At 43.4% G+C, this 27,786-nt stretch overlaps 3 protein-coding genes across 3 annotated transcripts in view; all 3 read left to right on the top strand.

Annotated features, from left to right (window-relative positions):
* Nucleotides 1-7,115, top strand: part of znf296 (zinc finger protein 296) — a 10,103-nt gene extending 2,988 nt beyond the window's left edge. Inside the window, exons 2-3 of the mRNA XM_035153890.2 lie at nt 1-128; nt 3,609-7,115. The exon at nt 1-128 is cut by the window's left edge and continues 238 nt beyond it. Coding sequence (XP_035009781.1) covers nt 1-128; nt 3,609-5,347 — 1,867 coding nt within the window. The 3' untranslated portion in view covers nt 5,348-7,115. The remainder of the gene's footprint in view (nt 129-3,608) is intronic.
* The window catches only part of LOC118105889 (CLK4-associating serine/arginine rich protein), a 26,726-nt gene extending 15,891 nt beyond the window's left edge, over nt 1-10,835 (top strand). The window contains exon 23 of the transcript XR_007032611.1: nt 10,791-10,835. The gene's annotated coding sequence lies outside the window, so the exon portion shown is untranslated. The remainder of the gene's footprint in view (nt 1-10,790) is intronic.
* Nucleotides 10,836-14,800: 3,965 nt separating this feature from the next.
* Nucleotides 14,801-27,584, top strand: capn12 (calpain 12). Its single transcript, XM_035154676.1, has 22 exons — nt 14,801-15,103; nt 16,149-16,218; nt 17,123-17,241; nt 20,320-20,453; nt 20,666-20,837; nt 20,923-21,006; nt 22,136-22,221; nt 22,333-22,410; nt 22,503-22,693; nt 22,790-23,037; nt 23,126-23,137; nt 24,183-24,262; nt 24,517-24,639; nt 24,905-24,941; nt 25,037-25,108; nt 25,216-25,261; nt 25,515-25,576; nt 25,861-25,929; nt 26,298-26,376; nt 26,539-26,655; nt 26,767-26,819; nt 26,929-27,584. The coding sequence occupies exons 1-22, from the start codon at nt 14,900-14,902 to the stop codon at nt 26,953-26,955; spliced, it is 2,163 nt and encodes a 720-aa protein (XP_035010567.1). The 5' UTR covers nt 14,801-14,899; the 3' UTR covers nt 26,956-27,584.
* The last annotated feature ends 202 nt before the right edge of the window (nt 27,585-27,786 follow it).

Here is a 27,786-nt window from a genome sequence, read left to right as displayed (position 1 = left end):
CAACCGAACACAGCAGCGCGTCGCCAACGCCAAGCTGGGGCCGGGCTTCATAGAGCTGAGGAGAGGGGCGGCCGGGGACCAAGTCTGGGGGGAGGAGCCTGGTGTGAAGGCGGAACCCAGCAAAGCAGGTGAGCACTCGGAGAGAGAACCAGTAAAAGAGGGCAGGTTGCTAATTGGTGACTCTGTATTTCTGTTTTGTTTTGTTGTTTTTTTTCCTTTCAACCGTCCCCCTCTTCATTTAACAACTGCTACCTCCCCGAGTCCAGCTCATTAGCTAGCCGTTGCCATTAGCAGACCTACGTGAGTTAGTGACGCACAGGCTAATTGTGTGGAGAGGATCGGAGTCAGGAGCGTTCGGAGTGCACTGGGGTCCCCTGAGGGCCCCACACTGAGCACCTGAGCTCCAGAGCTGCTTCCCATCTCCCTGACTGTCAGTCTCTGAGGTGAAGGGGCCACGTAAACATGTTTCTCTGTCGCCCTGCCGCGCGCTGGACAACAGAGGCCTGACGCCACGTTTCTCTCAGAACCAGCACAGCAGCATGTTCCAGTCTTTATGAAACCATCTGCGGTCTTTTGAAGTCGTGGCTGCTGTGTGAAACGGTCATGTGTTCGTGCAGCGCTGCTCGCCATCATGACACTGTAATGGAGGACATTGCATCATGTGCGGCTCCTCTGCCAGCTCCCACTGCCCCGGGCCGAGCCACCTGAGCTCCTGGGAATCTTCTCTTTCCTCCTGCGTTTTCTTCATCGCATGCATCATCTTCTCTTGTCTTCCCCCCGTCTTGTTTTCATAATTTCTGTCTCTTCAGGCATCCCTCTCGTCTTGTTTTGCATAAAATATTATTATACGTTAGCACTGGTTTCCCCAAAGGTCTTGTTTCACTTCTTGTCTATTGATTTTTAAGAAAAGAAAAGTGAAAAAAAATGCCTGTGAGGGTTTTGTAGAATATAGCTTCTCACTCTGGGGGTCAAGTCCATCAAATCCCAAGCAATTCATGAATCGTCAGAGAAATTATTTTTGAAATGTTCCCGTTCATTGTATGTTAGCTGTGTTGTGTTTTCCCTGCAAAGGTCAGTATGTGGAGGTGACTGTGCATCTGTGAGTATGAGAGGATGTTGCAAATGGTCAGAGCATCTTGAGAAACACAAGGTGCCAATGGCCCTTTGCACATTTTGAAACACTCTCTGTCATGAACACACACGTTTGCAGTTCCTTCCTTTGTGTAACGCTCGGGGGACGAGTGCACGCACAGTTTCCATTTGTCCACAACCTCTCATGTTTTTCTGTTCCGGCCTGTTTCTCATCTCTTGCTCTGCCTCTCACTCGCAGTCCGAGAGACTTCTGTAATTTGGCAGTTTATACAACGAACCCCACACGTGCACGAGGCCGCAGGGAAAGAGCACGGCGGTGCTGTGAATAATGCAGAAGTGGATAAGTTTTTGATTAAAGTTTTATTCGAAAAATTTCGTGTTTTTTATTCTTAAACGTAAATTTAACCCAGATTCATCTCCTCCGTTGCCGGGTGGTTAATATGGCACAGAGCAGGTTTCGAACCTTCGGCCTCGCGAGTGGTCGGAAGTCTTGTTTTGCTCGAGCTGTTTTTTTGTGATGGAGGGCAACTGAACGTCAGTGAAGGAGCAGTTATCCCACGATGCATCGCTCCCCCATCCATTTTTTTTGTATTCAAGCGGAGAGGTAGGGGGATGGATTACTGAAGAGCCGCGTGCATCTGTCTCGTTCCTTTTTATTTATTCTCCTTGTTTGTTTTCACTCCCCCTCACCCCCCACCCATCCTCATTTCTTCTCCCATCTTCAACACACTTTCACTTTGCCCTCTTTCAATCCCCCACCACCACCACCACCACCACCACCACCTCTCTCTCTCTCTCTCTCTCTCTCTCTTTTCTCCTCCCCCTGCCTCCCAAGGGAGAAGAGATTCTGCCTGCTGCTCGTTAGTGCTCCCAGCCAATCTGCATTTTTAATTAGTAGTTATTGCTTCTGCTTAATATTCAAGTGCTACCCCGGGCCAAATGGGAATCCTTGCGAAAGGAAAAAAAAAAAGACAAGGAGTGAGAGAGGGAGCGGGTAGGAGAGAGAAACTGGCTGGGTATTGTGTTTCACTCCAGGACCCCGAGACAAAAGCCCCCCCCCCATCACCCCTTCAGGGAAAGATTTGGAGGGTTTTGGGAGGAGGGTGAGGAGAGCCGAGGTTGGAGGATGGGTCTCAAGTACAATCCAAAGGGGTGACATATTTTCATGGTGTCTCTCGGCCCCCCGTACCACATTATAATCTTTTTTATCTAATTTTCTTTTCATCTCCCGAGCCCTGACCTACCTATCTGTCTATCGGTTTTTTTCCCTCCTTCCTCCTCCTCCGCTCTCACTCTTCACCCTATTTTTAAAAGAAGTATCTGAACTTCTCCTGGGTTCCTCCTCGGGCTAGGTTAAAGGACATGAACAACCGCGGCTCCTCTCGTCTCCAGACAGAGGGAGGGCGGGCGAGGGGAAAGAGGGAGAAAGAGAAACAGTTGCTGTCTTTTTCATCTTCACTCTCCTCCCCCCCTCCAGTAAAATACAGAAGGATTTGACTTGAGGAAACATGAAAGAGGCTTATACCAGAGTCGGCTTTGAACCTCTCCAAAAAGAACTGTTTTCCTCCTCAATTTGGGGATCTTCTCTCCAATTTTGATTTATGCAGAACGGCCTCATTTGTCAAGCAGGCTGAGTCAGAGCCTGATTTGCATAAAGCCTTCGTTTGCTACGTTCTGCTAATTAGCAATTTGCAGCTTAATTGGAGAGTGGCTCTCGGTGAGGAGACAAAGCTATCCACATATAAAAATATCTCCAGATGTACTTTGCGACATAGCGTGCCTCTTTGTCGGCCTTTCAGCTCCCGCTCTGCTGTGGCTCCGACTATCCGGCTCTCTCTAACTCTTGCTTTTTAACCTTGTGCCTCACCTGGCTCTGACCTGATCCCAGAGACTCCTTGTCATGTTTTCAACTTTCAAGCTGTAATAATCGGTATAAAAAAGGTGAAACCACAGATAGTTATCACGAAATCCTTCAGTTCCCCTCATTTCCAAAAAAACCTCTGAAAACACAGTGTATTTGCTGTATTAGTGATGAACTGGTAGTGCACAAAGTTGGTTTCACGAGACTACATTGAATGGAGAGTGAACGTCGACCTTTCAGCTTCTACCCCGCTGTGGGTCCAACCATCGTATCTCTTTCTCCTCTCACTTTTACTTTTTCTCTTGTGCCTCACCTGGCTCAGACCTGATCCCTGATTCTCATTGTCATGTTCAGATTTTATAACTTAAACCGAGCTTACTGGAGAGTTAATGTTGGACTCATTCATCAGGTGGACACAAACAGCCTTGGATCTGCTGGATGTGTAACAAGGAAACTGTTTTGCCAACAAAGCTTCTTGCTCGCTTCTGGCAAAAAATGTCAATTTTGTGTTCACAGTTCCTCATTCACCAAAGTGGCCAAACAAATCAGTTTCATTCCAAGATATTTCAAAAGAATGATATGTTCTCTCTCTATATCTATTTTTTCCACCAGCCATGAATCAAAATTGCTAAATCTATCCATCTTTGTTTTCCAGTGCCTGAGGAGCCGTCCTACTTCACCTGCCAGCAGTGTGATGGTGTGTTTCCGTCTGCATGGGTGCTCCTACAGCACGCTCAGCACACACACTTCTTCAGCATCTACCAGGAGGACATGGACGGTGCCATGGATATGAGAGGTGGAGAAGGTCTCAAAGAGCACAAACCTGCTGCAGCCACTCTGGACCCACGCCACCTGAGCCAAGCTCTTGCGTCAGCCTTTCAACCTACCGCCCTGCGCCACGGTCGCTCCCGTCAGACACACACCTCCTCCTCCTCCAGTAACCTGCAGGCTCTGAACTTTTCAGTGCGGCTCAGGGAGCTCGCCGAAGGGAATAACAGCACCACTGGCAGCTCACCCGAAGGGCTGATGCTGTCTCCATCCTCCTCTCCACCAGCAGCGTCTCCCTTTCCTCGGACTGGCACCCTCCAGACAGACTTCCAATGTGAGCTGTGTAACCAGAACTTCCAGTCGCTGCGCGCCCTGTCCACCCACCGCCGGACCCACGCCTGCGAAAGGCCCTATCACTGTGGAGTGTGCGGACAGGCCTTCGCCCAGAGTGGCCAGCTGGCCCGTCATATAAGGAGCAATCACAGAGATGCTGGAGGAAGTGGATATGAGTCGGTGGACACGATCATATTAGAGGAGGAGATAGGAAGACAGGGGATGAGAGGGAGGTTTCAAATGCAACCAGCTGGAAACATGGGAAAGGATGTGAGGGCCCAGGGCCCCTCTGAGCTGGACCTGACCCTGCCCAAACACCCCTCCATAGCTTCAGGCGTGATGCTGCTGACCTCGCAGGTTAGACCGCCAGACAGGGAGTTGCTGCGGCTGTACCAGCGCCAGAGAGAGGCAGGAGAGGGAGGGGAGGAGGAGGCAGAAGGGCAGGGGGAGCCCCAGCACACCTCGCCATGCGCCAGCCCCTCCGAAGGCTCACTGGAGAGCGGAGAGACTGGGGGCAGTGGTGAGAGCGGCATCGCCAGTGGCAACTGCACGCCCAAACGTCCAGAGATGGGCGACAGAGTGCGAGGAGTTGGAGAGTGGGAGAATGAAAGAGGAGAGATCATTGAGCAGGAGACGGAATGGAGCTCAGCCAAAGTCAGCGAGGCGGTGCAGGAGTGGCAAAGGGAGAATGACCGCAGGACTGTAGTGGGAGGTGTTGGCGTCGCTGTAAACAGTAGCAACACAACGGCTGGTTCAGCCGGTAAGAAAAAGAAAGATGAGGCCTGCGAGTACTGCGGAAAACATTTCAGGAACAGCAGCAACCTGACCGTGCACCGCCGCAGCCACACAGGTGAGCGGCCGTACCGCTGCGGCCTCTGCAACTATGCCTGCGCCCAGAGCTCAAAGTTAACGCGCCACATGAAGACCCACGGTGCCCAGGGGGCTAAAGCTTCCTTTCTGTGCCAGCTGTGCAGCGTGCCCTTCACCGTCTACGCCACTCTGGAGAAACACTTGAAGAAAGTGCACGGCCTGAGTCACGGCAGTGTCGGAGCGTACGCGCAGGCCAGCGCTGCCGAAACTTTGGCTGCGATAAAAGCAGAAGAAGAAGCAGTGGGGGTGAAAATGGAGGAGGATGAAGCCAGTTTGGATCAGATAGAAATGGAGAGCAAAACGGAGGTTAACATGGAGCTGGAGGAGGGCCAGATCCAAGCAGAATATACGGAGAGCGGGAGTCCGGCCATAGTGAGCACACTCCCACCTGAGTGCAGTGCGGAAGTGAGCTCGGCTGTGTGAGCTGTTCACACTGGTGACATTAACATAACACTGCACTGGATTGAACTCAGCATGCAAATAGAAAGAAATCATCCCATCCCCTGACAGCAATATCACAGCAGGCGGCAGTCTGGTCCTCTCCGTCTGCACCAACGCACACAGCGGCCATGTTTTCCCCCATCGTATGCTGAAACTAGGTGCCTTCAGCTCTGTCAGACCACAGAGAAAAAACAAGGCTGTGACATTCAACAGGGAGATTACCAGAGCTGCTGAACAGGAAGTGAACCGCCACAGTCCACACCGACACAGGAAACTGATCACCATGTTGCAGCGCAGGATGCAAAAGACGAGTGATTTATCTCTCTGGTGACCCACTGGACAGGTGGTGTCGGATATTAACTGTCAGATAACACAGAGAACGAATAATATGGAATATTAACAAATACAAAAACCTTAGCAATAGAGCGATGTTAATATATTTTCAGTATCAACAGATTGGGGAGGGGGGATATTATGCTACCTGTAGCTGTTTTCCTTTGAGAAGACCTTTTAAAGACTAAAGACGTCCTGAACAGACACAGGGGTAATTCGAATCCAAACACTGTCCGCCTGCAGTTTCTCACACTCCTCTTTTTAAAAGCGCTGGCTTGTCACAACACTTGTCACTTAACATAATGTTTACAGGGCTCACGGGGCCACGCGAGGCTGTGCTCTGACTTTGTGACAGTATGTATGGACCATCTTCTGTTTTGTTTTTCTATTTTTATAAATGTGAACGAGGGGACTTTAAAGTCTCACCTACTGATGCTTTCCCATAATTAGTTTCTATGCATAAGAAAACACCTTGCCATTTTATCTCCATGTGAAACGGGTGTGTATCATTATTTTCCTCTCTGTGTACCTAGTATCGTGACGGTAATTCCTCTCTTTCATTGTTTACATTTGTAAAGTGCCGGACTGCTTGAAGCTTGTGCATGTTTTGCAGCCATTTAAAACTGTCCTTTTGTTTGTTTCTTTCTTTTGTTGTTGCCTGTGTTTGCGTTATTATTCCTAATTTATGAATGCTGCATGTTGGTGATTGTTTAGCTGATAAAGTCTGTTTCACTGCTGAACTACAGGGTTGAGAGGTGCGGTCATAGAGAGCACTTGAGTGAGTGAGTAAGTTGTTCGAATGTTGTATGTCTACAGAAGACAAAAAAAAAAACTCCTCTACTTGAATCCTCTGTCCTGTGACCTTGCGTCCTGAGCGCAGCGGGTCAGAATCCCCGTGTCGTGCTTCAGATGTATCCTCATGTGTCAGCGATGAGGATTCAAACACACGTCCAGAGTGAGACTTCAAGTAGAGCCCCACCACCATTTTCATAACTACTGTGAGGACTTTAATACCACGATTTCTATACTTTGTGTCAGGGAAAACCAGTTCATATGTGATGAATGATTGCGAATGCATGCAGTGTAACTGTTCAGGGACAATATTTTTGTACATAGATTCACATACTTGCTGTTGCTATACTTATTATTATTATTGTTATTAATAATATTATCTGCCTGTCACTGTTACATCCCCTCCACTTTTTCCCCAGCACTGAACGCTGGCTGTTGTGAAGCTGTACCACTCTACTGTCTTTGTAAACTCCACAGCATTTTGTACCATGTCATGAGGATCCTCAATAAAAGAATTGAGGTGAAATGTGTTGTATCGTGGAATTTTTTTCTGCTTTTGGTTGTTTTTTTCCATGCATGTTTAATTAATAATAAAAAAAATTCTCATTCTGGGACCCACTACAAAGCTTTTGAAACTATTTTTAAGTGTCTGTTCTCACCAGGATGTTGTCTCCGTCAGTGTGGGTCCTTCCTCTGAGGACCACAGTCAGCGCTGAGTTATTAATTTTTAATTTGAGGGTTTGGTTTGGGGACCCTCACTCCTTATTTACATTTTTGGGATGTTGGCGGCTTTGTCTGGAAACACTGTAATGTAATTCCAGTGAATGTGTGGGTATACGAGTGTGTGCATCCTTACTGGTATGTGTGGTTGTATAGATTTATTCGAGACGGTGTCAGTCATCCAGCAGGTTGTGGGATGGGTGCAGCGAGCTGTGATGGGACACAAGCGACGGGGAATTCTCAGGATACAAAATTGATGAGGCGTGGGGGCAGCAGTTTGGTTATTGTTTGTGGGCACGTTAGGAAGCAGAGCAAGGTGGGTGGGGAGTGTCAAGGGGTTGGGATAATTGCTGACTCCATTTTAAGGGCATAAAAACCTCTGCACCAGCATCTCTGGCCTTAACTCCACCCCCAAAAAAATGAAGATGAAGTTCTATGATCCCTCTAGCTCATTAACAGCAGGTCTTTTAATGAGCTTTCAACAGGGTGGGGGCTGTGTAGATGAAGAGGAGGAGTGGGGTTGGATTGGGGGGGGTTATTGCACCAGATGCACACACACCCACTCCTACCAATTACCATTGTGTTATAGAGAATAAGGAGGAAGTGAAGACAGAAGCCCCTCAGACCCAGATGAGTCAGTTTGTCCGTTCATCTCCACAGAGACAGAAAAAACAGTGTTGGCGACAGGTAACATCCTACGTCTCTCCCTCTGGTAAACTCTGCCCGGCTCGTCTGTTTGGGCGCCACAGCCAGCGCCATTTGGTGCTCATATGGACCCAATTATGTTAGGTAAGGTGATACACTGCAGAACACAGTGCAGAAGCCCCTACAGCAAGTGGATATCTTTCTCTTGTCCCCTAGTGCCCTTTGTCTTCCTGCAGTCCACACCTCTCTGAGCGGCTCACAAACCCTGCACAGGCCAGTGTCAGCACCCAGACAAGCCAATCACAACATGAGGACATAATCGTGTCCACCAATGGAAGGGTGAGGCCAACATTGTGTGCGTGTGTTTTCTGACCAGCGCGTGCCCCAGGGCAGTAGTAATGTGGACTTTGAGATTTAATAGCTGTGTCTCAGCTTTTGTTGGTGTGAAAGTTGGGAGAAGTCGCTGCAGGACAGAAACACACAATCAGGACATGTCACGGTGGATTCAATATGCCGCACACACTTTAACACAACTTTTGTTAAATACTGTTCACCTCTATAATGAAAAAATATGTTGATGTAAAGAGAAAGCATCTGTCATTTTGGTTATTTGTTATCTAATGATAGTATTAACTTTCAGGCGATGCCATTCCTGTTTCTTATTGGACCGTTTGTGAGTTGATAGATAGATAAATGCATCTATCACTTTATCCACATTATCCATAATATCGGAAATACAAACAAGATAAATAGATAAATACCAATTTAATTTATCAAAACATTTGTGTAAGTGGTTCTAAAATACCTTCAATGTTTATTTATACAAAGGCAGCCCTTTATAGTCTTATTGGAAAAAAGCCAAAAACTAATTATCATTAAACAACTAAACAATAATTAAACTTACAAGGCTGCATATGAAAAATGGTGAAACCAAAAGCATCAAAAGAACAACAGAGGAAATATTGCATATAGGTATAATACATTAGTGGTTGATGTAATTAATTCTTTGAATTCAACAACAACAAAAAACACCTATTCCAACTCCAACTTCAATTCAAAAGACGTATAAATGAGTATCATCCACATTAGAGTGTAAGCAGATACCATCACAATGACTTTTTATGTGCCAAAGGGAAAGTATATGCAAGGCCAACTGAATAGGACCCACAACATGACCTTGGGGAACCCCACAGTAGTTAGTTTGCATTGAGGATGCATAATTACCAACAGCAATTGAGAATCTCTTATTTTAGTGTCAAAAAAGGAAACCACTCCAGGGCTGACATAGATCCCCACCCACTGCATAAGCCATAATAGAGTATCAAAAACTGCTGGCTGAGCCATCGGACAGCTAGGCCTCATGGGTAGTCATGGATTTTATAGACAAGAGGTATAGTTTTCTGGCAGTAGCATCGCAATCACAAATCCAGATTAAATTTATGATGATTAGCTCTGAAAATGCTCACAATAAATGGAGTTTATCAGCTGTATGTTTGCTTTCCTATAGGGAAGGCCTGTGGCAATGAGAGGCCCTCACTAATACATGAAAAGATTTTGTTTTGTCATGTAGAAAGCCAATTAACTGGGAGTATTTAATTACATTTTTATGTTTTGCTGTGTGAAGACTCCAATCATCTCTGCAGTCCCTGTCCTGTTGTCCTCATCCGAATAGTTGAGGTGGAGGATTAAATCATCAGTGGGGCCGACTGAGACAGGGATAACAAGAAAAGGAAAGATGCATTCGGGAGCAATCAGACAAACCGCAGGGCTCCCTCCCTGCTCTTTATCCTCGCACAGTTCCCACAATCCCCACCTTCTCTCCCTCGTCCCTCCTCCCGCAACGACCGCAGAGTGAAACCTGAACTGTGGAATTACACCCATTGCACCTCACTCCCACCTCCTCCTCCTCCCTCCACTCGCCCTCCCAACCTCGAACAGTGAGAGTGTGGGAGGACGGGGTGAGAGGCTACACCATCCAAGGCATCCACCCGTCAATCAAGTGCCCCTCTTTTTGCCATTCAACACCTTCAGATAATGCGATGACAGAAAGACAAGGATGGTTCATTCTTATATGGAGGGTTACATAATGTCACTGATCACTGAGGACAAGCTCTGAGTGAGGAGAGTCAGTTCGGTTTGGTCTCAGAATGAGGTAGTGCTGGTGAGAATGGAGGCAGGTTGATGTAAAAACAAAGGAGGAGGAAGTTCACTGATTTCTCTTTTTTCACAGCAGGAGACAGAGTGTTCCATCAAACAGGCAGAAATTGTTACCGGATAATGATGCTGAAAATACATTTCAAAACTAACCTAAATAAGGATCTTCCCGGAATCAAGGTCCTGGGCTCAGTTTCATCCCAGAGATCAGCTGAGGTCGTCCATTGAAAGATTGCAAAGACGAGGTGTGGCTGACACAGAAAACCATCCATTCTGTATATACCCAAAGAATACAACCTTTCTTTTGTGCAGCAGTTTTACAACACCTCTTCTGTTACTGTTTACAGTATGGCTGTCATATTACTGTCGGAAATCTACAACGTCTTCATGATTTTAACCAAATGTAGAACTTGTTTGTGAAATTTAAATCCCACACCTGAAAACAAGGGATAAAGAACATATCTAGAGAAAACTCAGTTAGGGGAAAGTGGCAAAAGATGCATCCAACTGATCTCTTCAGCTTAAATGATGTCAAATAGACATGGAAAAGTGTGTCAATCCGATATCAACTGTATTATTGTATTTATATGATATATATAGCTTCACTGTCTAAAAGGCTGCATTTCTGTTATCTAATCTAATACATGTCTTCACACTGACACTGTACTGTTCACGTATAGAGCTTCAAGCTGAAAATATGATGGAAGACATGAGGCAATCAAACACCTGCCTAAACACAAACTGTTCCTCAAACGTCTGTTTCTCTCTTTGTCTTTCATAAACACACACACACACACACACACACACACACACACACACACACACACACACACACACACACACACATCACTGTTCCTGCACCTGGTGACCCTCCTTGAGAACCTGACACAAACACACCCACAGTTATTCAGTTGCTCAGCTAATTACGTGCACACACACACACACACACGGTGCTGAGGTCAGAGGGGCTGCCTGCATAGTATGCATAGTAAGGTCAGAAGGTGGAGTTCGGTCCTGTGACAGGTGAAAATGCTTTCATGTGTTGGTTCCTTGCAGGCCTGAGGGAAGGTGACCTGTGGTCTCCAACTACCTCAACCGGAGCCTCCACAATGAACATATATCCACTGTCGACCTGGTTCTATAACTCTTAATTTGTCGACTTCATCTGTCTCTTGATTTGTTTATCTGCTACAGTGCAATCATTAATTTGTCCTAGAATATTTACCTATAGATGGAATGTTGTCTCAGTGGACTTTAACGTACATACTTACTGGCTTGACAAGGGCAGAAGTATCATCAGCATGTGCTTCAAGAGGAAAAGTTAAGAGGGCCTCCGTCAGTACATACTACTGTTTACTACATGATTTGAGTACTGATGCAATTACAAGTATAAGCAGCATTTTAATGTTGTATAGAAGTTGGTTGGCGAGGAGCTGATCCTGCTTACTTTATATACAGTTGAGGGGTTTTATCTATTACAACTTTTCATATTTGTTAGCTGATAAATTAGTTTGAGTGAAAAATCCTAATCTGCTAAGTAGCTGGAGTAAAAAGTACAATACTTGCCTCTGACTTATAAGTATAAAGTATCATACAATCAAAAAAATGCACATGTCAAGTATACGTGGGAATGGTTCTAACCAAGGACCGGAGCAATGTTATTGGGGACTGGTTAATTTGACTGTCTCCAGCCTTTCACTTTGCTGATGTGTGTGAGCGGTGCAGCAGAAAACGGGCCGGGACAAAGCCGGTTAACCAGCAGGGAGAGTGAGAGGGGCCGGGGGGGGGGGGGGCTGCTAGTGCCAGGGTCGTGGGATCAGAGCAGGTCATGGAGGTGTGGGAGTGTCTGCTCGGCCCTCTGACCTTTGTCACTGAGGCTTCCTATAATCCCATCCTCAAAGACCATACGGACATAATGGAGAGCCCATGAATGGAGTTAAATGGTGACCATTAGGTGGATCTGTGTCGCTATTCTTCTTGTTTGTTTAGTCCCGGTCAGTCTCACGTTTTCAGTGTAATCAGGCGTGTGATGGAGGGACGCCTGAAGAGGCCTCCAGAGGCCTGGAGTGAGCACGGCAGGACAACAGTTTATAGGCGATGGATATCCACCTAAACTTAATGAAGGACACAACACAAGAAGGCAGGGAGGCATGGGGGTCTGACAGTAATTGGACGTCCACTTCAGACTATCAGAGTCCAGGCCAGAGTTCACAAGTGGTTTACACAGGAGGAGGCCTGAGCACCGCTTCTGAAAACTGTTGAGACCGCTCAGTGTCGGTAAAACCACACGTCCTTATGGAAATGAAACATCCACTTTGAGACATATTGAATTAAATTTCTGGAAACAACATTCTGTCAATTAGGTGAGAATATTTTGTTGTGATGAAACTTTAGTACTAAGTGTTGTAAAATGAAAACTTTATGAAGTTTAATTTGTCTTGTCTCAAGAAAATAATAGATTCTTCCTCCACTTTCTTATTTAGGTGATGAAAAACTCAGAGGAGGCCTTTAAGGGTTAATGAGCTATGATCCATTATATGATAAGTTCATAATTTTAGAAATTATTTATACATTTTCAGTTTCAGCAATGCCTTATAGAAATATACAAAATGAAATAAGGACATAAGAACATTTAAGGGGGTTGCCAGGTGGTAACATTTCTGTGGCTGGTGAGTATAGACAAACAAAACACTTTCAATTCTGCAGTTATAAATGTTAATGAGTAATTATTAAAGGCTGTTTCAGATCAATTAATACCAACCCATTCATTCCGAAAACTGTTAACAAGATATTGGTATTGGCGATTCTACAACAACAAAAAAAGGCATTTTTGTTGCCAGGTTGTAAAACAGAAAAAACTAAAATGCCTATTTAATCTGTAATCAATTCTCCAGATGTAAATATTAACACATCATTGATCTCAATAATTTATTAAAATCTTTGTTGTAGGTCAGTGCTGCGGTTTGATGAACTAAAGTGGTACAAAACAAAGTCAGTGTATCCTGCTGGAGGAAGTGAAGTGCTAACCAGATAGAGTTTTCATCTTAAAACCAAAATCTCCTTTTGTTAATGTTGTATAGCTGGTTTATATAACATTAGTAAATGATTGATTAACATTAATTGTAAAAGGTGCCTTATTCAAAAGAGGTACTAAAACAAGAATAGTAATTAATAAAACATATTGCCTGATTTGAGAAAATGAATTCTCCTTGGAACTTAAGACACAGACCAGGACCAGCGCCGATGTGCTGTATTTATATTCATACCAGATAAACATCAAACTGGACGGTTGGAGCTGACAGAAAGGCTAAGGTTACTCAGATAACCACTCTTTACAACTGTGATGAGCAGCTGTAACACGCTGAACCTTGACGTGAGACCACTTCAGGTTCCGCTGATGAAGACTGAAAATCAAAGTCTGGTCTGAAGGATCTGGATTTCTACCGAGGCTGCAGATGTTACGGTCAGAATTTGGTGTCCACAGCATGAATCCATGGATCCAACATGCAACAGTCCAGACTGGTGATGTTGATGGTGTAATGCTGTGGTCAATGGTCTGTCTGAGTGTTGCTGCTGACAGTGTTCATCCCTTCATGGCCACAATTGATCATTTTCTTATATTTCCAGCCCGATAATGAATCTTGACACAAAGGAAAAGTTGTCTCAAGGTGGATTCATGAACATGACAATGAGTTCCGTTTACTTCAGAGGCCTCCACAGTCACCAGACCCGACTGCAACACAACACCAGATGTGGAAGAACAGGAGATGGCAGCATAAATGTGCAGATGGCAAATGTGCAGAAATGATCCAATGCAACATGGACGTCCTGCATCAATTCTGAAATAATTGAGCCAGTTTGAAAGCAGAAGGAAGCCCTGCTCATTATTAAGAGTATGTTCCTAATGAAGGGCTCAGCGACAGTCTTCTTTCAATAACTGAGAAATGAGCACATGAATGATTTTTCAGGTCCTCTTTTCTCTCTGTCTGTTTCGAGAGATTCTCATAGTAGGGTAAATCAAAACTGAAGCTGTCATAGTTGCATACATCTGTCCTTTCACATTTTCTATAACGAAGACAACTAATAAAAACAGACTATATATACTTTATTGCAGAAAACTTTGATATTTCCTTTTGTAACATTTAATCTTAAAGTACTTTTTAGCCTCTGCAACAGCTGACAAAGTGAGAACCACAATGAAGCTTTTGGACAAAGTTAATAAAGAATTTTCTTATGCAGATGTTAGAGTGCCATTTATTTCACTTTAAGTTAATGCCACCACAATTTACAGTAAATACCGCTGCATGGAAAATATGTGGTGATTAGTGGGGCAGTGCACTTAGCTGGAGAAGACTGCCACCTAGCGCCAGGTCCAGGGAACATCTGGTGTAGTTTCAGTGAAAAATATTAAATAACTGTTTTTTTATTGCTCAATACTCTGCTAATCTAAGTTTCTTCATTTAATGAAAGTGTTGTTTATTAGTGATTTTCTGTGACACACAAACACATCCACAGATTTCCCACATGTTAAAACAGGCTACATATTTTATTTTTGATTGAACTCTCTGCAGAGTTGTCCAGTTAAATAACCATTATTATGTTGTTTTTCTTTTCTACCAGCGGCTTCTCTCTGTTTCTCTCCCGCGGCCTGATGATGGATGTTTGCTGGATCACAGAGGCCGCTGGCACCGTGTCATTACCCCGACTCTGGCTCTCCTCGGCCCCCGGCGATCTGCATACCTTTCGGGTTTGGGCATAGCCGGGGAGGCGCTGCGAGTCACGGGCGCAGCATGGATGTGGTGGGTGTGTGCGCCTTTCTACTGTATTTAAGGCCCGGACCGCTCCGCAAAGCCTACTCTGCGTCTGTGTTTGACCGAACCTCCACCCAGCATGGCGACTGATAACGTACCTGCACCTCTGGGCTCCATCGAGAACCCGATCAAGTTTAAGGATCAGGACTTCAGGCGCCTCCTGGAGGAGTGTCTGAAGTCCGGGGAGCTGTTCTCTGATCCAGTCTTCCCTGCCGAGCAGGAGTCCATCGGTTTACCCGAAGACCCGGATCCAGTGAAGGCGATCAAGTGGCAGAGACCCAAGGTTTGTCCTCTTAGACCACTGACATGTTGTCACCTATAGTGCCAGATGTTTAACAGATGTTGTAGACTGACCTGTTATACCCGTTATCAATGGTGTGGGTCTTTATTCAGATCGTTGCCATAATAATTAAGTTGTAAAATAATTTTTAAAACGCGAACACATATTTGAGTGTCCCCAACACAAAGTCTTATTTAAAGTAAGGTATCTGCAGGTAAACGTTTTGCCTGTTCTAGCCACTTCCAAGATTTCAAAAATAGAGATTCCTTTACATTGAAGGAATGTAGCTCCCATTATTTTCTTGGCAGGGCTGTAGAGATTGCCTCCAGGTGTGGCTCAGATCTGAGGAGCTCAGTTTGTTCAAAACAGGAACAAAAACACTAAAGAAATATAGAAAATATCCCTCTTGACCACAGGGTTGACATAGTTGTGAGAAAAAGTCACATAAATCACACACCAGGGCAATAAATCTATTTTCATAATTCATTATATGTACATAGTAAAAGTTATGATACTAATAATTGACATACCAATGATGAATCATATGGTCTGTACACTGAAAAAAAGAGTTAACCAGCTTAAAAAAAGAAAAAAAGAGGCTGATATCAATTGTGTTAATATAACCTTTTCATTTTAATTTGAACAAATTAATTTATTTGTGTTACCAATCATTGTATTTTCTTAAGTTGGTGCAACAATTTTCTTTTTTCAGTGTCAAACAGTCCATGGTTACATCTTCAAATGTCTCGTTTTGTCTGATCAATTCAATTTACACCTACGAAGCAGAAAATCAACAAAGTTTTGCTTTCGTGAAGCTGGAATCAGTGGATTTGTCATATTTTTGCTCATAAAACCTCTTTTTATTGCAGAATAACCATTTGTTTCAGTTCTGAGGCACAACTTGCAGATCTCCATGTATTCTCCCATAGAAAACCACAGTACTAAGAGTCACCCACCCTGACCCTTCTCCAAAGCTTTCTTAGCTCATAAAGCCAGTCTGTGTTGTTGCAGAATCTTGTGTTCACGTTGTCTCGCTCCCTTTCTGTAGGAAATCAGTGGGAGCGCTGTGTTTGTGGAGGGCACGATTGGGACCACAGATATCTGCCAGGGCCAACTGGGTGAGGACATCATCAGACAAAACTTCCATCCACAGTACAAAAATCTGCTTCTCCTGTGCCCCGCCCATCTTTTCTCCCCAAAAGCAGGAGAATTGTCTTAAACTTGTATTTCACAACACCCTGGACGAGTTAAGCCCAGAAAGTTGAAACATTCCACACTTACTTAGCTCAGATGTTCCTATTATTTGATCCTAAGAATTTGCAGAACTTCATGTCTGCAAAACACAGCCTCAGGGACCCAATTTCAAATGCACAGCGAGGGGGAGAGAGGAGTGACGCTGTTGTTCCCAAACTTAAAAAATCTACTGGGGGTCTTTATATCCCATCCAGCCCTGTATTTAACAGCCCACTTATAATGTTCGAATCTCTGTTGTGAGTCTGTTTCCTATTTGTGGTGAACTAAAATACTGTTTTCTGCCCAACATGAAACTCCTTCACTCTCTGCATAGATTCCTGGATTATGTCATTAGTCGTATGTTAACATGATGGTGGTGCTGATCTATGGTGATGACCAACACCAACACAGCCACCGCCTCCTCCTCCTCCTCCTCCTTCTCCTCCTCTTCTCGCTTACATCTTCCTCTTATTCTTGTTTTTCTTCTACTTCGTCTCTCAAGGGTGAATTTTATGACTCTTCCAAACTGCAGAACGTGTTTTTCATGATTTACGCAGTTACAGCAGACAGTTACAGCAACAAAATAAACACCACGAACAGATGTTCTCTGCCAGAGAGGACCGTGCCTCATTACGTGTGTGTGAACATGCACGTGTGTGCGTGTGGAGCTTAACCCACGAGAACATCAATCACGTCACATGAAGACAAACTCTTTGATGATTTTTTTTTTTTTACACGAAACACGGAACATTTCTTCTGTGCCAGTTAATGTTTTCTTTTGTTTGCCAGGCAACTGTTGGCTGCTGGCGGCGCTGTCCTGCCTCACCATGCACCCCAAGCTCTTTGTGAAGGTGGTGCCACCAAACCAAAGCCTGTCTAAACCGTATGCAGGGATCTTCCACTTTACGGTAAGTGCAGGGCCGTTACAACAGGTTGTTGTAAAAGTCACATATCTCACACACCAGGGCAATAAATCTATTTTCATAATTCATTATATGCACATAATAAAAGTTATGATACTAATAATTGACATACCAATGATGAATCATATGGTCTGTACACTGAAAAAAAGAGTTAACCAGCTTTAAAAAAGGTTGTTGTAACGGGGGCAAGGACTTATTAATGTTATCAGGCCTTCCCGGGGGAATTAATAACATTGATCTACAGCAATGAAAATGTTGTGAGAACCGGCTTATAAAAAAAAGTTATAAAAAGAAACAAAGAATCAACTTTACCTTTAAATTCCATGACTGGCTGTGTGGAAGAGACTGCAACAACACCATGGAGGGGAACCCCCTAACGAGACCCCATCATGCCACAAACCTTCTGACAAAAGTGTCACAATTTTAGCGGTTTGGTTGAAGACTAGAATTTCAAAATGCTTGTGTATGCACTTTGTTTATTATGTTGATAATGAGAGAATCAAGGGAGCACAGGGTTTTAGGGTTTAGTTCGATGCAGGTCCCTTTGTGCCTGGGGCCCCCAAAGCGCCTTGAAATGCTCCCGAGGAAGTGTAGATGAAGATTAGATATACGACACAGAACATCTGCTCATCAAACCGTTCTCCGCTGAGACTGACAGCTTTATGGCTGCTGACCAATAAAACCACGACATGCAAGAACTTCCTCATGTTTAGTTTCACTCTCATCTCTTATCCAAACTTTGTCTGGACACAATACTCCTTATAAAAGAAAACACTGCTGACATTGAGGTTTTTAATCATTTCCTGCAGCAGTCATTTGGATTTGCTGTGTTGTAGGACTGTTGGGCCTCGGTGCAGGTGTGCACTCTATTCAAGTGTCAGCTGTCATTGAAGTTACATGTTCAGCGTTCATGCATTAATTCATATTTAATCAAGCAACCACACACATTCCACATAGGATTCTTTAGTTTATTTGATATTTATTTGCAGAGATGTATTTTCTGGGGTACAAAACATTTTTATGAGCATGTACATCTGCCAAGGACAAACAATTCTACATATCTGTTTAAGTCTTATAAAAGAAAAAGGGGAAGTAGGGCAAAGGAAGAATTCTACTGCTGCTAATAGAATCAGCTGCAGATGTTTATGCGGATGTTTGAAATACGTTGCGGTCACATTTGAGTGGGCCTTTTTTAGAACATGATATAATAGATCACTTCTGTTCCTGCCTGAACTACACTGAGACATTAACAATTTGATTTATACACCTAATTCATACTTACTCCTTTAATGTAAAGGATTTATTAAACAATACAATTCATATCTGATTTGGCTTCATTCTTTTAGCTGTCATGCCACTGCTCTGGCATTAAATGAAGGCAGTCGGATCAAACAGGCATAAACTCACCCTGGAGTCATCGCTGTCTGGTGGTCTCGCACGTAACTGAGACAGACCTCATCTTTATCACCTCATTACAGTTACTGATTATGATCTACTGAGATTTCATCATCCACCGACTCTGAGCTGCTCAGGTCAATAAAATATCATATTATTGGATTTATCAATCCTGTGAAAACGAGCCGACTCGTCAGACGCCTCTCACGGTTTCTCCTCGGTGGTTATTCAGCCTCAGAGGTGTCGACCTCCAGAGGCTGTTAGAGAGAATGTGACATGACCTAACAAGCTGGTCGGAAGGACTGGAAAACTCATTTTGCTCTGTCAGGGTGATGGGAGATCAGTCCAGACATGCAGGTACTGACTCCCCCTGGGACACACACACACACACACACACACACACACACACACACACACACACACACACACACACACACACACACACACACACACACAGCTATGACAGGCCAGTGCAGGCCTGCTCTTGGTCCTTGTTTTTTACGCATGATTACACCCATAGTCATGACCAGTAAAGAGCCGTGGGGGTGGTTTCATACATTTACCAAGGCTAGACAGCTGACAACATCCTTTATTTCCATTCTATGAACATTTAAATTGGTTTTTAATGTTTTTATTTTATTCTTATTTATGTGCCATGTTACAATATCATACAAATACATACTACAAGGCAAGTTTGCTGGATCTGTGTAACACTTTTCAACAAGAATGGCACTCAGTATAGAGCTCATACCACTGGTAAGGCCCAACAGTCGCCTTAAATCAAGCTGCACCAAAATTCACACACTCATACAAATCAGTTCCCTTAATAAAGTAGACCCCCCCCCCCATCAAGATCAATTAATTATTTGCTGGAAAAAAGGTGAAATGTTGAAAACCCCAATCTTAAAAAAAATTCTATGGTAAATTTACAGTCTCAAATTAAGCTAAACCCCAATCGATATGTCTTTGGGCTGTGGGAGGAAGCTGGAGTAAACAGAGAAAACCCCACGCAGACACAGGGAGAACATTCAAATTCCACACAGAAAGAGTCCTGACCAATCCCAGGGTTCAAATCCTCTTGCTGTGTGGCAACAGTGCTAACCACTGTACCACAGTGCCGCTCGTTAATGGCATTAAGACAAGATACACAAGGAACTACATTAAGATGTGTAAATGAACCACAAACCTCATAAACCACAACATTCCCATCACTGTGTTACACTAAATAAGTCAATGCAACATGCTGTGTTTTGAGAATTTAATCTTGCATTCAGATAATCCTGTGGTGTTCAAAACAACTCACATCCCTGCACCTCCACTGCTGAGACACATTTGTATGACTCTGCTCAGAACAGATGAACAGAGCCTCAAGGTGAAGCCCTGGCATTACACAATCTGCCTTTTCTTTGAGAGACAATCCCCCTGATACTATGTTCACATGTTGTGTTGTCTTGAATCTCTGTCTTGATGGATGGCTGGATGGATGGATGGCTGGATGGATGGATGGCTGGATGGATGGATGGATGGATGGATGGATGGATGGATGGATGGATGGATGGATGGATGGATGGATGGATGGATGGATGGATAGATAGATGGATAGATAGATAGAAGTAGTGGATTCAATTGTAGGTGGATTCATTCCCCTCTCTCTCTCTCTCTCTGTAGTTCTGGCAGTATGGTGAGTGGGTGGAGGTGGTTGTGGATGACAGGCTGCCAGTGCGTGAAGGCCGTCTGCTCTTCAGCTACTCTCACACCCGCAACGAGTTCTGGAGCGCCCTGGTGGAGAAGGCCTACGCCAAGTCAGTTGCCACTACCAGCATATGTTCCTGGGCTGTAATGTCTGAGACCACCCACTGTGTTTCTCTCTGTGTGTGTGTGTGTGTGTGTGTGTGTGTGTGTGTGTGTGTGTGTGTGTGTGTGTGTGTGTGTGTGTGTGTGTGTGTTGTGTGTGTGTGTTGCTACAGTGACAAACGCAACCACCCGAGATAACGTTCTCACCTCTCCTATGTAGGTTAATGGGATCCTATGGGAGCCTGAAGGGAGGCAACATCTCTGAGGGGATGGAGGATTTCACAGGAGGCATCGCGTACACGGTGGACATCTCGTCTCGTACCCCCCCTGTCCTCTGGAGGTCTCTGACAGCGGCCCTGTCCAGACGCAGCCTGCTCAGCTGTTTCATTCAGGTACAAACACATCACAAAGTGTTCACACTGAGCGGGTGGACCGTCTTTAGATGATCTACTGGAGCTTCTGTCTCTGTCTTCACAGGCCCACAGCTACCAGGACATAGGTAAGGTGACAGACGACGGGCTGATAAAGGGCCACGCTTACGCCATCACTGACACTGACAAGGTCAGTATCACTCAACTCTTTGTCCATATAAAACAAACAATACAACACAGAACAAATATGTTCTGCATGACATACAGAACATATTTGTGCCTTATTCTGTCATTAGTTTTTATCCGCTAGCTTAATATCTGATACCAAACCAGTACGAGATCATATCAGTCCAATCATTATCTTTACCCCTCCAATAACTGTATTATTAAGCAAAGAAAAACATGTTTTATTTAACCTTTAAATTGGAAAACGAGGTCGACAGCACAGTAGTGAGAACAAAATCATAACCAACAGTGGGACTAGATATCTGTGTTGTCAGTGTTTATAGTGAGACAGACTCAGGTCTTCAACAAAGTGAATATTCTCTCAATATTTGTCTCAAAAATGTAAGTTTAGGGTCAGAATGATCAGTGGATATGAGGCAAATTTTCTTTACTTATTATAATCCAATCCCATTTTATGTCATTTCATCTCATTCGATTTTAATCTAATCCAATCTAACAGAAATCAATTTGAACTCAGTCACTTCATGTTTTTTCTCGTCTCATTTCACTCCTTCCATGTTTAATCTAATTTAATTTAATCACGTTTTGTGTCATTTAATGTCATTTAATATGATCTAATATAACGTTACAGAAATGTATTTGAACTTCATCTCACTTTATGTTGGCTCATCTCATCCCTGTCTAATGTAATTTAATATGTAATTTAAATAATGTTTTATATCATCTAATGTGATTTATTTTAATTCCATTGCATCTTCACATTCTCACCTAATTCCATCCAATAAAATCTGACTGACAACAAATCCTTTTTCCTTACAGCATTTTATCTCATATCTTTGAAATTCATGAGAATAAAAAAACCTACATACTGAAGAAGTTATGTAATTTAAACTAATTTCACCTCAATGTCATCTAATTTAATCCAATTTAATGTAATGGAAATGTGATCTGTTCTCGCTTCATCTGATTTCCTCTGATAGAATCTCATCTCATCTAATCTTGTTTTGTCTCGTCTTGTCTAATCTCATCTTGTTTAATCTCGTTTTGTCTCATTTCATCTCGTCTAATCTTGTGTCACTCACTCAGATTCTTACTCACACGTTACTTTACTTGAATGCCTCCTGGCCTTTCAGGTGAAAAATGCCTCGAATGAGATTTTGTTGCTGAGGCTGAGGAACCCCTGGGGATTTGTGGAGTATCGTGGACCCTGGAGCGACAAGTGAGGAAGCTTCCTGTTTGTGCACGTTGTAAAGCAGAGCACACTCACTCACTCACACACTCACAGATAACGGAGGCTCCACAGATGCTGAGTTTCTCTCTGTGACCTCAGGGCTAAAGAGTGGGACGCTGTGGACAAAGCAGAGAAGGAGCGTATCGACCTGAAAAAGAGAGAAGATGGAGAGTTCTGGTAAGTGGCAGAAAGTAAAACACCCCAGTTTACAGCACCATACAAACTCTCACAAACAGAAACCCTCATTATTACTGTCACACCGTCATCAGGATCAGTGCTGAGGACTTCTGCCGCCTCTTCAACATCGTGGAGCTCTGCAGCTTGAATCCTGACTCTCTTGACATGGCAAACGCACCTGCCTCTCCATCCACGCCTGCATCCCAGGCTGCCTGGACCATCAGTGAACATGAAGGACTCTGGGTACCGGGGAGCTCTGCTGGTGGCAGCCGCAGATACCACAGTATGTTTAAAGCTTCACATATGAACAAATATGCATTCAAGCTGCACCTGGATCATCCCTGTGATCACACTCCTGCTGTGTTTTTTTCCCTCTCAGAGACATTTTGGAAGAATCCTCAGTTCCAGTTGATTCTCAGAGAGCAGGACCAGACCGAGGAGGAAGAAGATGAAGAGGACGAGGATGATGAAGACGACGAGGTGGAGGTGACCCCGGAGGAGAAGAAAAGAGTGGAGAAGCAGAAGCAGAAAGCCAAACAGTGCACGGTGCTGGTGGAGCTGCTGCAGAAGAATCGCAGGCAGAAGGATAAACTCAACTTCCTCTACGTAGCTTTCCACATCTACAAGGTCAGATACTATCCATTCATTCAGCATGATGGAGCTCAGCCATTTTATTCTAGTGATACTTATATGTTTCTCTGTATTTCTTTTGCAGGTTCCTGATGAGGTGAGTAAACATGTTCAAAGCATCCAAATACAGATTATGAGTCTGAGACATATCCCCACCACACATTGCGAGTGCTGCCAGCCGCACCACAGAGCTTCCTGTTGCTACCCCCAAAGCAGGGACCTTCTGGTGGGGGGGGAATGATTTTCTGCAAAGGTTCCTAGTTCCTTGGGAAAGTTCCTGAGGTGAAAATGCAGATTGTTGTTGTATCCCAAAAATACATGATGCCTTTATATTCTTAAAAACTTTATAGAGGAGGAACATCATATGAGACTTTATAATACAAACCCTGACTTGCAGTGTAATTCTGTTGTGTTAATAAAGTAATATTGAAATACAGACTGGTTATGGTACACGGGAAGAAAACATTGAACAAATAGAATAAAAATATTTTTTTTTGTGAAAAAATGTTCGTCTACAAGATACAGATCAGAAACAAGACCAAACTAACATCTGGTAAATATTGTGTTAACATTCTTACTTTATATTTAATTACACTGTAACTCTGACTCGTTAATGTATAAAGAAAGAGAGAACAGACACGGTATATCACAGCCCACGTACATTATCATTACTGTGTTATTTAAATTTCATGTTGCAGTTTCACTCATTGAAAAACATTATTACTTTGTGTAGGAGAAAATACAATATATATAAAAGAGAGGCAGTTAATCACAGCCATACGAGAAGGACTAATTATCACTGTGTGTGTCATAATAAAGAAATGGGTCTATAGTATTGAATATTTGTTCGTACCTGACACATTCATAAAACAACAAAAACCTATTTGTGTTGATTTCACAGTGAGCGTAAGGTGTGTGTGCTGTCACATGATGTGGGACTTTTTCCTCTCTACTTACAAAATAAATACATTGCTGATAAAATACTTTTTTGGGAGATGCCCAGTGGTTTTTCCTTTGTTCCTCAAAGTCCTTTCTTCCGCTGCACCTACATTTAGGTACCAGTTGAAACCAGTGAGTATTTCATTTGTATCTGATTCATACAATCAAACTTGTGTTACTGAACTTTCCATTGATCCGTACAGCTCCAGGATGTGTGTCTGGGCCACGACTTCTTCGTGAACAATCGCCCTGTGGGTCGTTCTGGGAAATATCAGTCTCAGAGGTAAAGATTACTGATTATTAGTTTATATTTCGAACTTTGTCATATTTTTATGATTATTTTTTTATGTAAACGTGCTGTAGAATTTAAATACAATCAAATAAAACTGTATTATCTAAAACCCCACAAAAATATGACAATATGCAAACAGATATCACAACAGAGACAGATCATAACCACACTGAACAGTAGACATTATTGCACATGGTTCTGATGTTGGCAGCTGTTCAATATATCTGATTAACTTTGTCCCACAGGGGTGTGTGGAGGAAGCTGCATCTGGACCCGGGTAACTACATCATCGTGGGATCCACCTATCGACCCAACAAGCCCGGAGATTTCTTTGTCCGCATTTTCTCCAAGACTGGAAACACTCTGGGGTGAGTTCCAGGAAATTTATCATTGAGATCCTAAAACACTCGAACTTGTGGCAAGTTATAATATGCATGAACTCAAGTATGGGACTTAGGTGTAGTATTTCCAATTTACGGGAATTGTAATTAACTTCACCAATTAATCCTAATGTATCAATATCAAATGTTATTTATAGATTTTTATTTATTTGTCATTCAAACTGTTCAAACTGTACAAAGGTTAAATTTAAAAGATCCTCGCTAGCGATTTGATGTGGTGTTTTTACTGCAGGACTCAGGAATTCACCTGCTCCTCTGGCTTCCTCCCGGTGAGTTCAGCTTTGGTCTGTACATAAAAAAAACCTGAAAACAATAGACGACCAAAACACATGTAGTTTGTTTATGCTTTGTTTGTGCTGATCAGGTTATGGCGACTCCAGTCACCCCGGAGGATCACAGCAGAGTTAAGAAGACTTTTGATGAGGAGGCCGGACCTGTAAGAAATCCTCATCCTCCGCGTCATCTCCTTATCAAATAAAAGTTGGAGTTTGATGCGTTTGCTTAAACAATCAAATGTGATTTGTTTTCTATCTTTCCCTGCAGGATGACAGACTGAACGCGAAGATGTTCATGAAAATGTTGAACTCAGGTGAGATTAACTTTTTTTTTGCTGCGATACTTGTAGTGGCCACTAGATGGGATCAAAGTACTGATGTGTTAGTGTGGAAGTGGTCTAGCATCTCAGAGGTCAGCAGTCTAGACAGAGGCTCACAGCTGCAGCCTGAAGTGAGCGGAGTTTGGTTAAGTAATGAAAGTGACTACACTTGTCCTCACCTTCAACTTTCTTCAGATGAATCTAATTTAGCCCAATGTTCTCTCTCTCCTCATCAATCTCCTCACAGCTCTCGACAGAGATTACCATCTGCCCCTGGAGACGTGCAGACAGCTCATCTTTGGAGAGGACGTATCCTTCTGTCTCACACTCCAGCCTCCCTGTACTTCCTTACAACCCAGGCTCAACTTTGACTGCACAATATATATATATTGAGTTTGGAGATTTAACGAGTTTTTGATACGTTAACGTTACAGCTGTTGCTGGTAAAAATGTGATTGACCTTGATCAGCCAGATTCACACCTTTGACCTAGTTCGGTCCCAGGGTTGAGTCATCATTTCGCCCAACTGTTTACTGTTAAAATTATTCTGTCTGTCCTCTGTCCTGTTGAGACGTCCCTAACTCTGTGTGCAGACTAAAGGAAGCTCCCGTCTCAGCCGGGAACAAGCCGAGACCCTGCTGTCCAGTGTGCACAAACTGCAGGTACAGCACAGTGTGTGTTATGTGTGGTGTGTGTGTGTGTGTGTGTGTGTGTGTGTGTGTGTGTGTGTGTGTGCGTGCGTGCATGTGCATGTGCACATGTCTATCTTTAGTTATAAGGGCCAATTTTGGTTCAATACCTTCACTGTGAGGACATCGTGACGTTGTGAGGACATTTTGGCTGGTCCTCACAAATTCAAAGGGCTGTTTGAGGGTTAGGGTTAGAATTAGGTTTGGGGTTAGGGTTAGTTAGGCATTTAGTTGTGATGGTTAAGGTTAGGGTAAGGGGCTAGGAAATGCATTATGTCAATGAGTCTCCCTGGGTGTGTGTGTGTCATTACTACTTATTCTAATCCTGCTCTCTCTTTCAGTCCATCTTTTTCCAGTTTGATATTGACTCTTCTGGGACAATGAGCCCCTTTGAGCTCACCTCAGCACTGGAAGCTGTCGGTATGGACACATGCGCACACACACACACACACACACACACACACACACACACACTCACACACTCACACACACACACACACACACACACACACACACACACACACACTCACACTCACAAACACTCACACACTTCACACCTTTGTTCACTTCTGTTTTTTCCAGGAATGCAGTGTGATGGAAAGGTAATTCAGCTGCTGTCTGAGCGCTTTGCGTCCGGAGAGCTTCACATGCCCTTCCACAGTTTTGTGTCATGTTTCACCAGACTGCGCAAGCTCTTTGGTAACACACACACACACACACAAATCTTTTTATATATCTCATGATACAATTATGATTACTGAGTCTTTGTGAATACACTGGATGCAGTCATTTCCTTCCTCTTCCCCTCAGCTCTGTATGATTCACAGACCAGTGAGGAGGTGAAAAGCAAAGGGATCAATGCTGTGAGTATCTGGTGACATATGATCTATCATGTTCACAGTGACTTTGACCTGAACCAGTTTTTGACTTCACGCTCTCTTTGCTCCCCGTCCATCTGCCGTCCCTCTATAGTGGCTCCTGCAGTTTGTGATGCTGTGAAGATGCTTCATGAAGACGTCTCCACACAGTCACTGAAGGCTGTTGATTCCAAAACAGAAACAAATTTCACAAGACTGCAAAACTGTTCTTTGATATGTTCCTTATTACAACTATGGCTATGACAGTTTATGCTTTGCTTTGCCTTTTAAATTTTTTTTTTTATCTAGCTTCATCTTTCAACCATTCTCATACATTTCGCTATAGTCTTGATTTAAAATGTAGAGTTCTTGCTGGATGACGGCCAACAGGAGCCAGGCTCAGGGGCCCATGGGCCAGAGCTTCTGTTTGAAGTGTAGACCGTATATAAAGATGGACGACATGACGGCTACACCACTTAACAGTCCAGCAACCCACTGTCTCATAATCCATCTATGCAGAGTTTGTAGCCCCATCATTTAAATGTATGTATTCTATTGTAATACTATTATATAAGTACTCATTACATATACTATCATATTTTAATAAACTGTCAAAATATTAAGTAAAATAATAGCGTTACATTATTACATATAAGTTTAAAGCTGTCTTAACTCTCTTTGCCATCTTTCAAAAGCATTGATGATCAAATAAAAGAAAGTGCTTTGACATTGCTTTGAACACCTGAATATAATCCACATTATTAAACCATCTCCTAAAGCAATCATCATATTCTCAAGTTGCTCTTTTTTGTAAAAGAAATTGTTTATTGCTTCAGCTGAGAATAGAAAATGTGTTTCTAAAACTTCTAATAAAATGACACATAACTGCAATTATACAACTGAAGAAAAATAACTGTTGCCCCAACAGTTTACTCATCGGTACACGCATGATCATACCCTGGGTAATAACTGA

Source organism: Hippoglossus stenolepis, chromosome 4, assembly GCF_022539355.2.
Source record: "Hippoglossus stenolepis isolate QCI-W04-F060 chromosome 4, HSTE1.2, whole genome shotgun sequence".
In the NCBI taxonomy this organism is placed as follows: Eukaryota; Metazoa; Chordata; class Actinopteri; order Pleuronectiformes; family Pleuronectidae; genus Hippoglossus; species Hippoglossus stenolepis.
The sequence above is the reverse complement of the archived record's forward strand: the minus strand, read 5'-3'. Positions and strand labels throughout refer to the sequence as shown.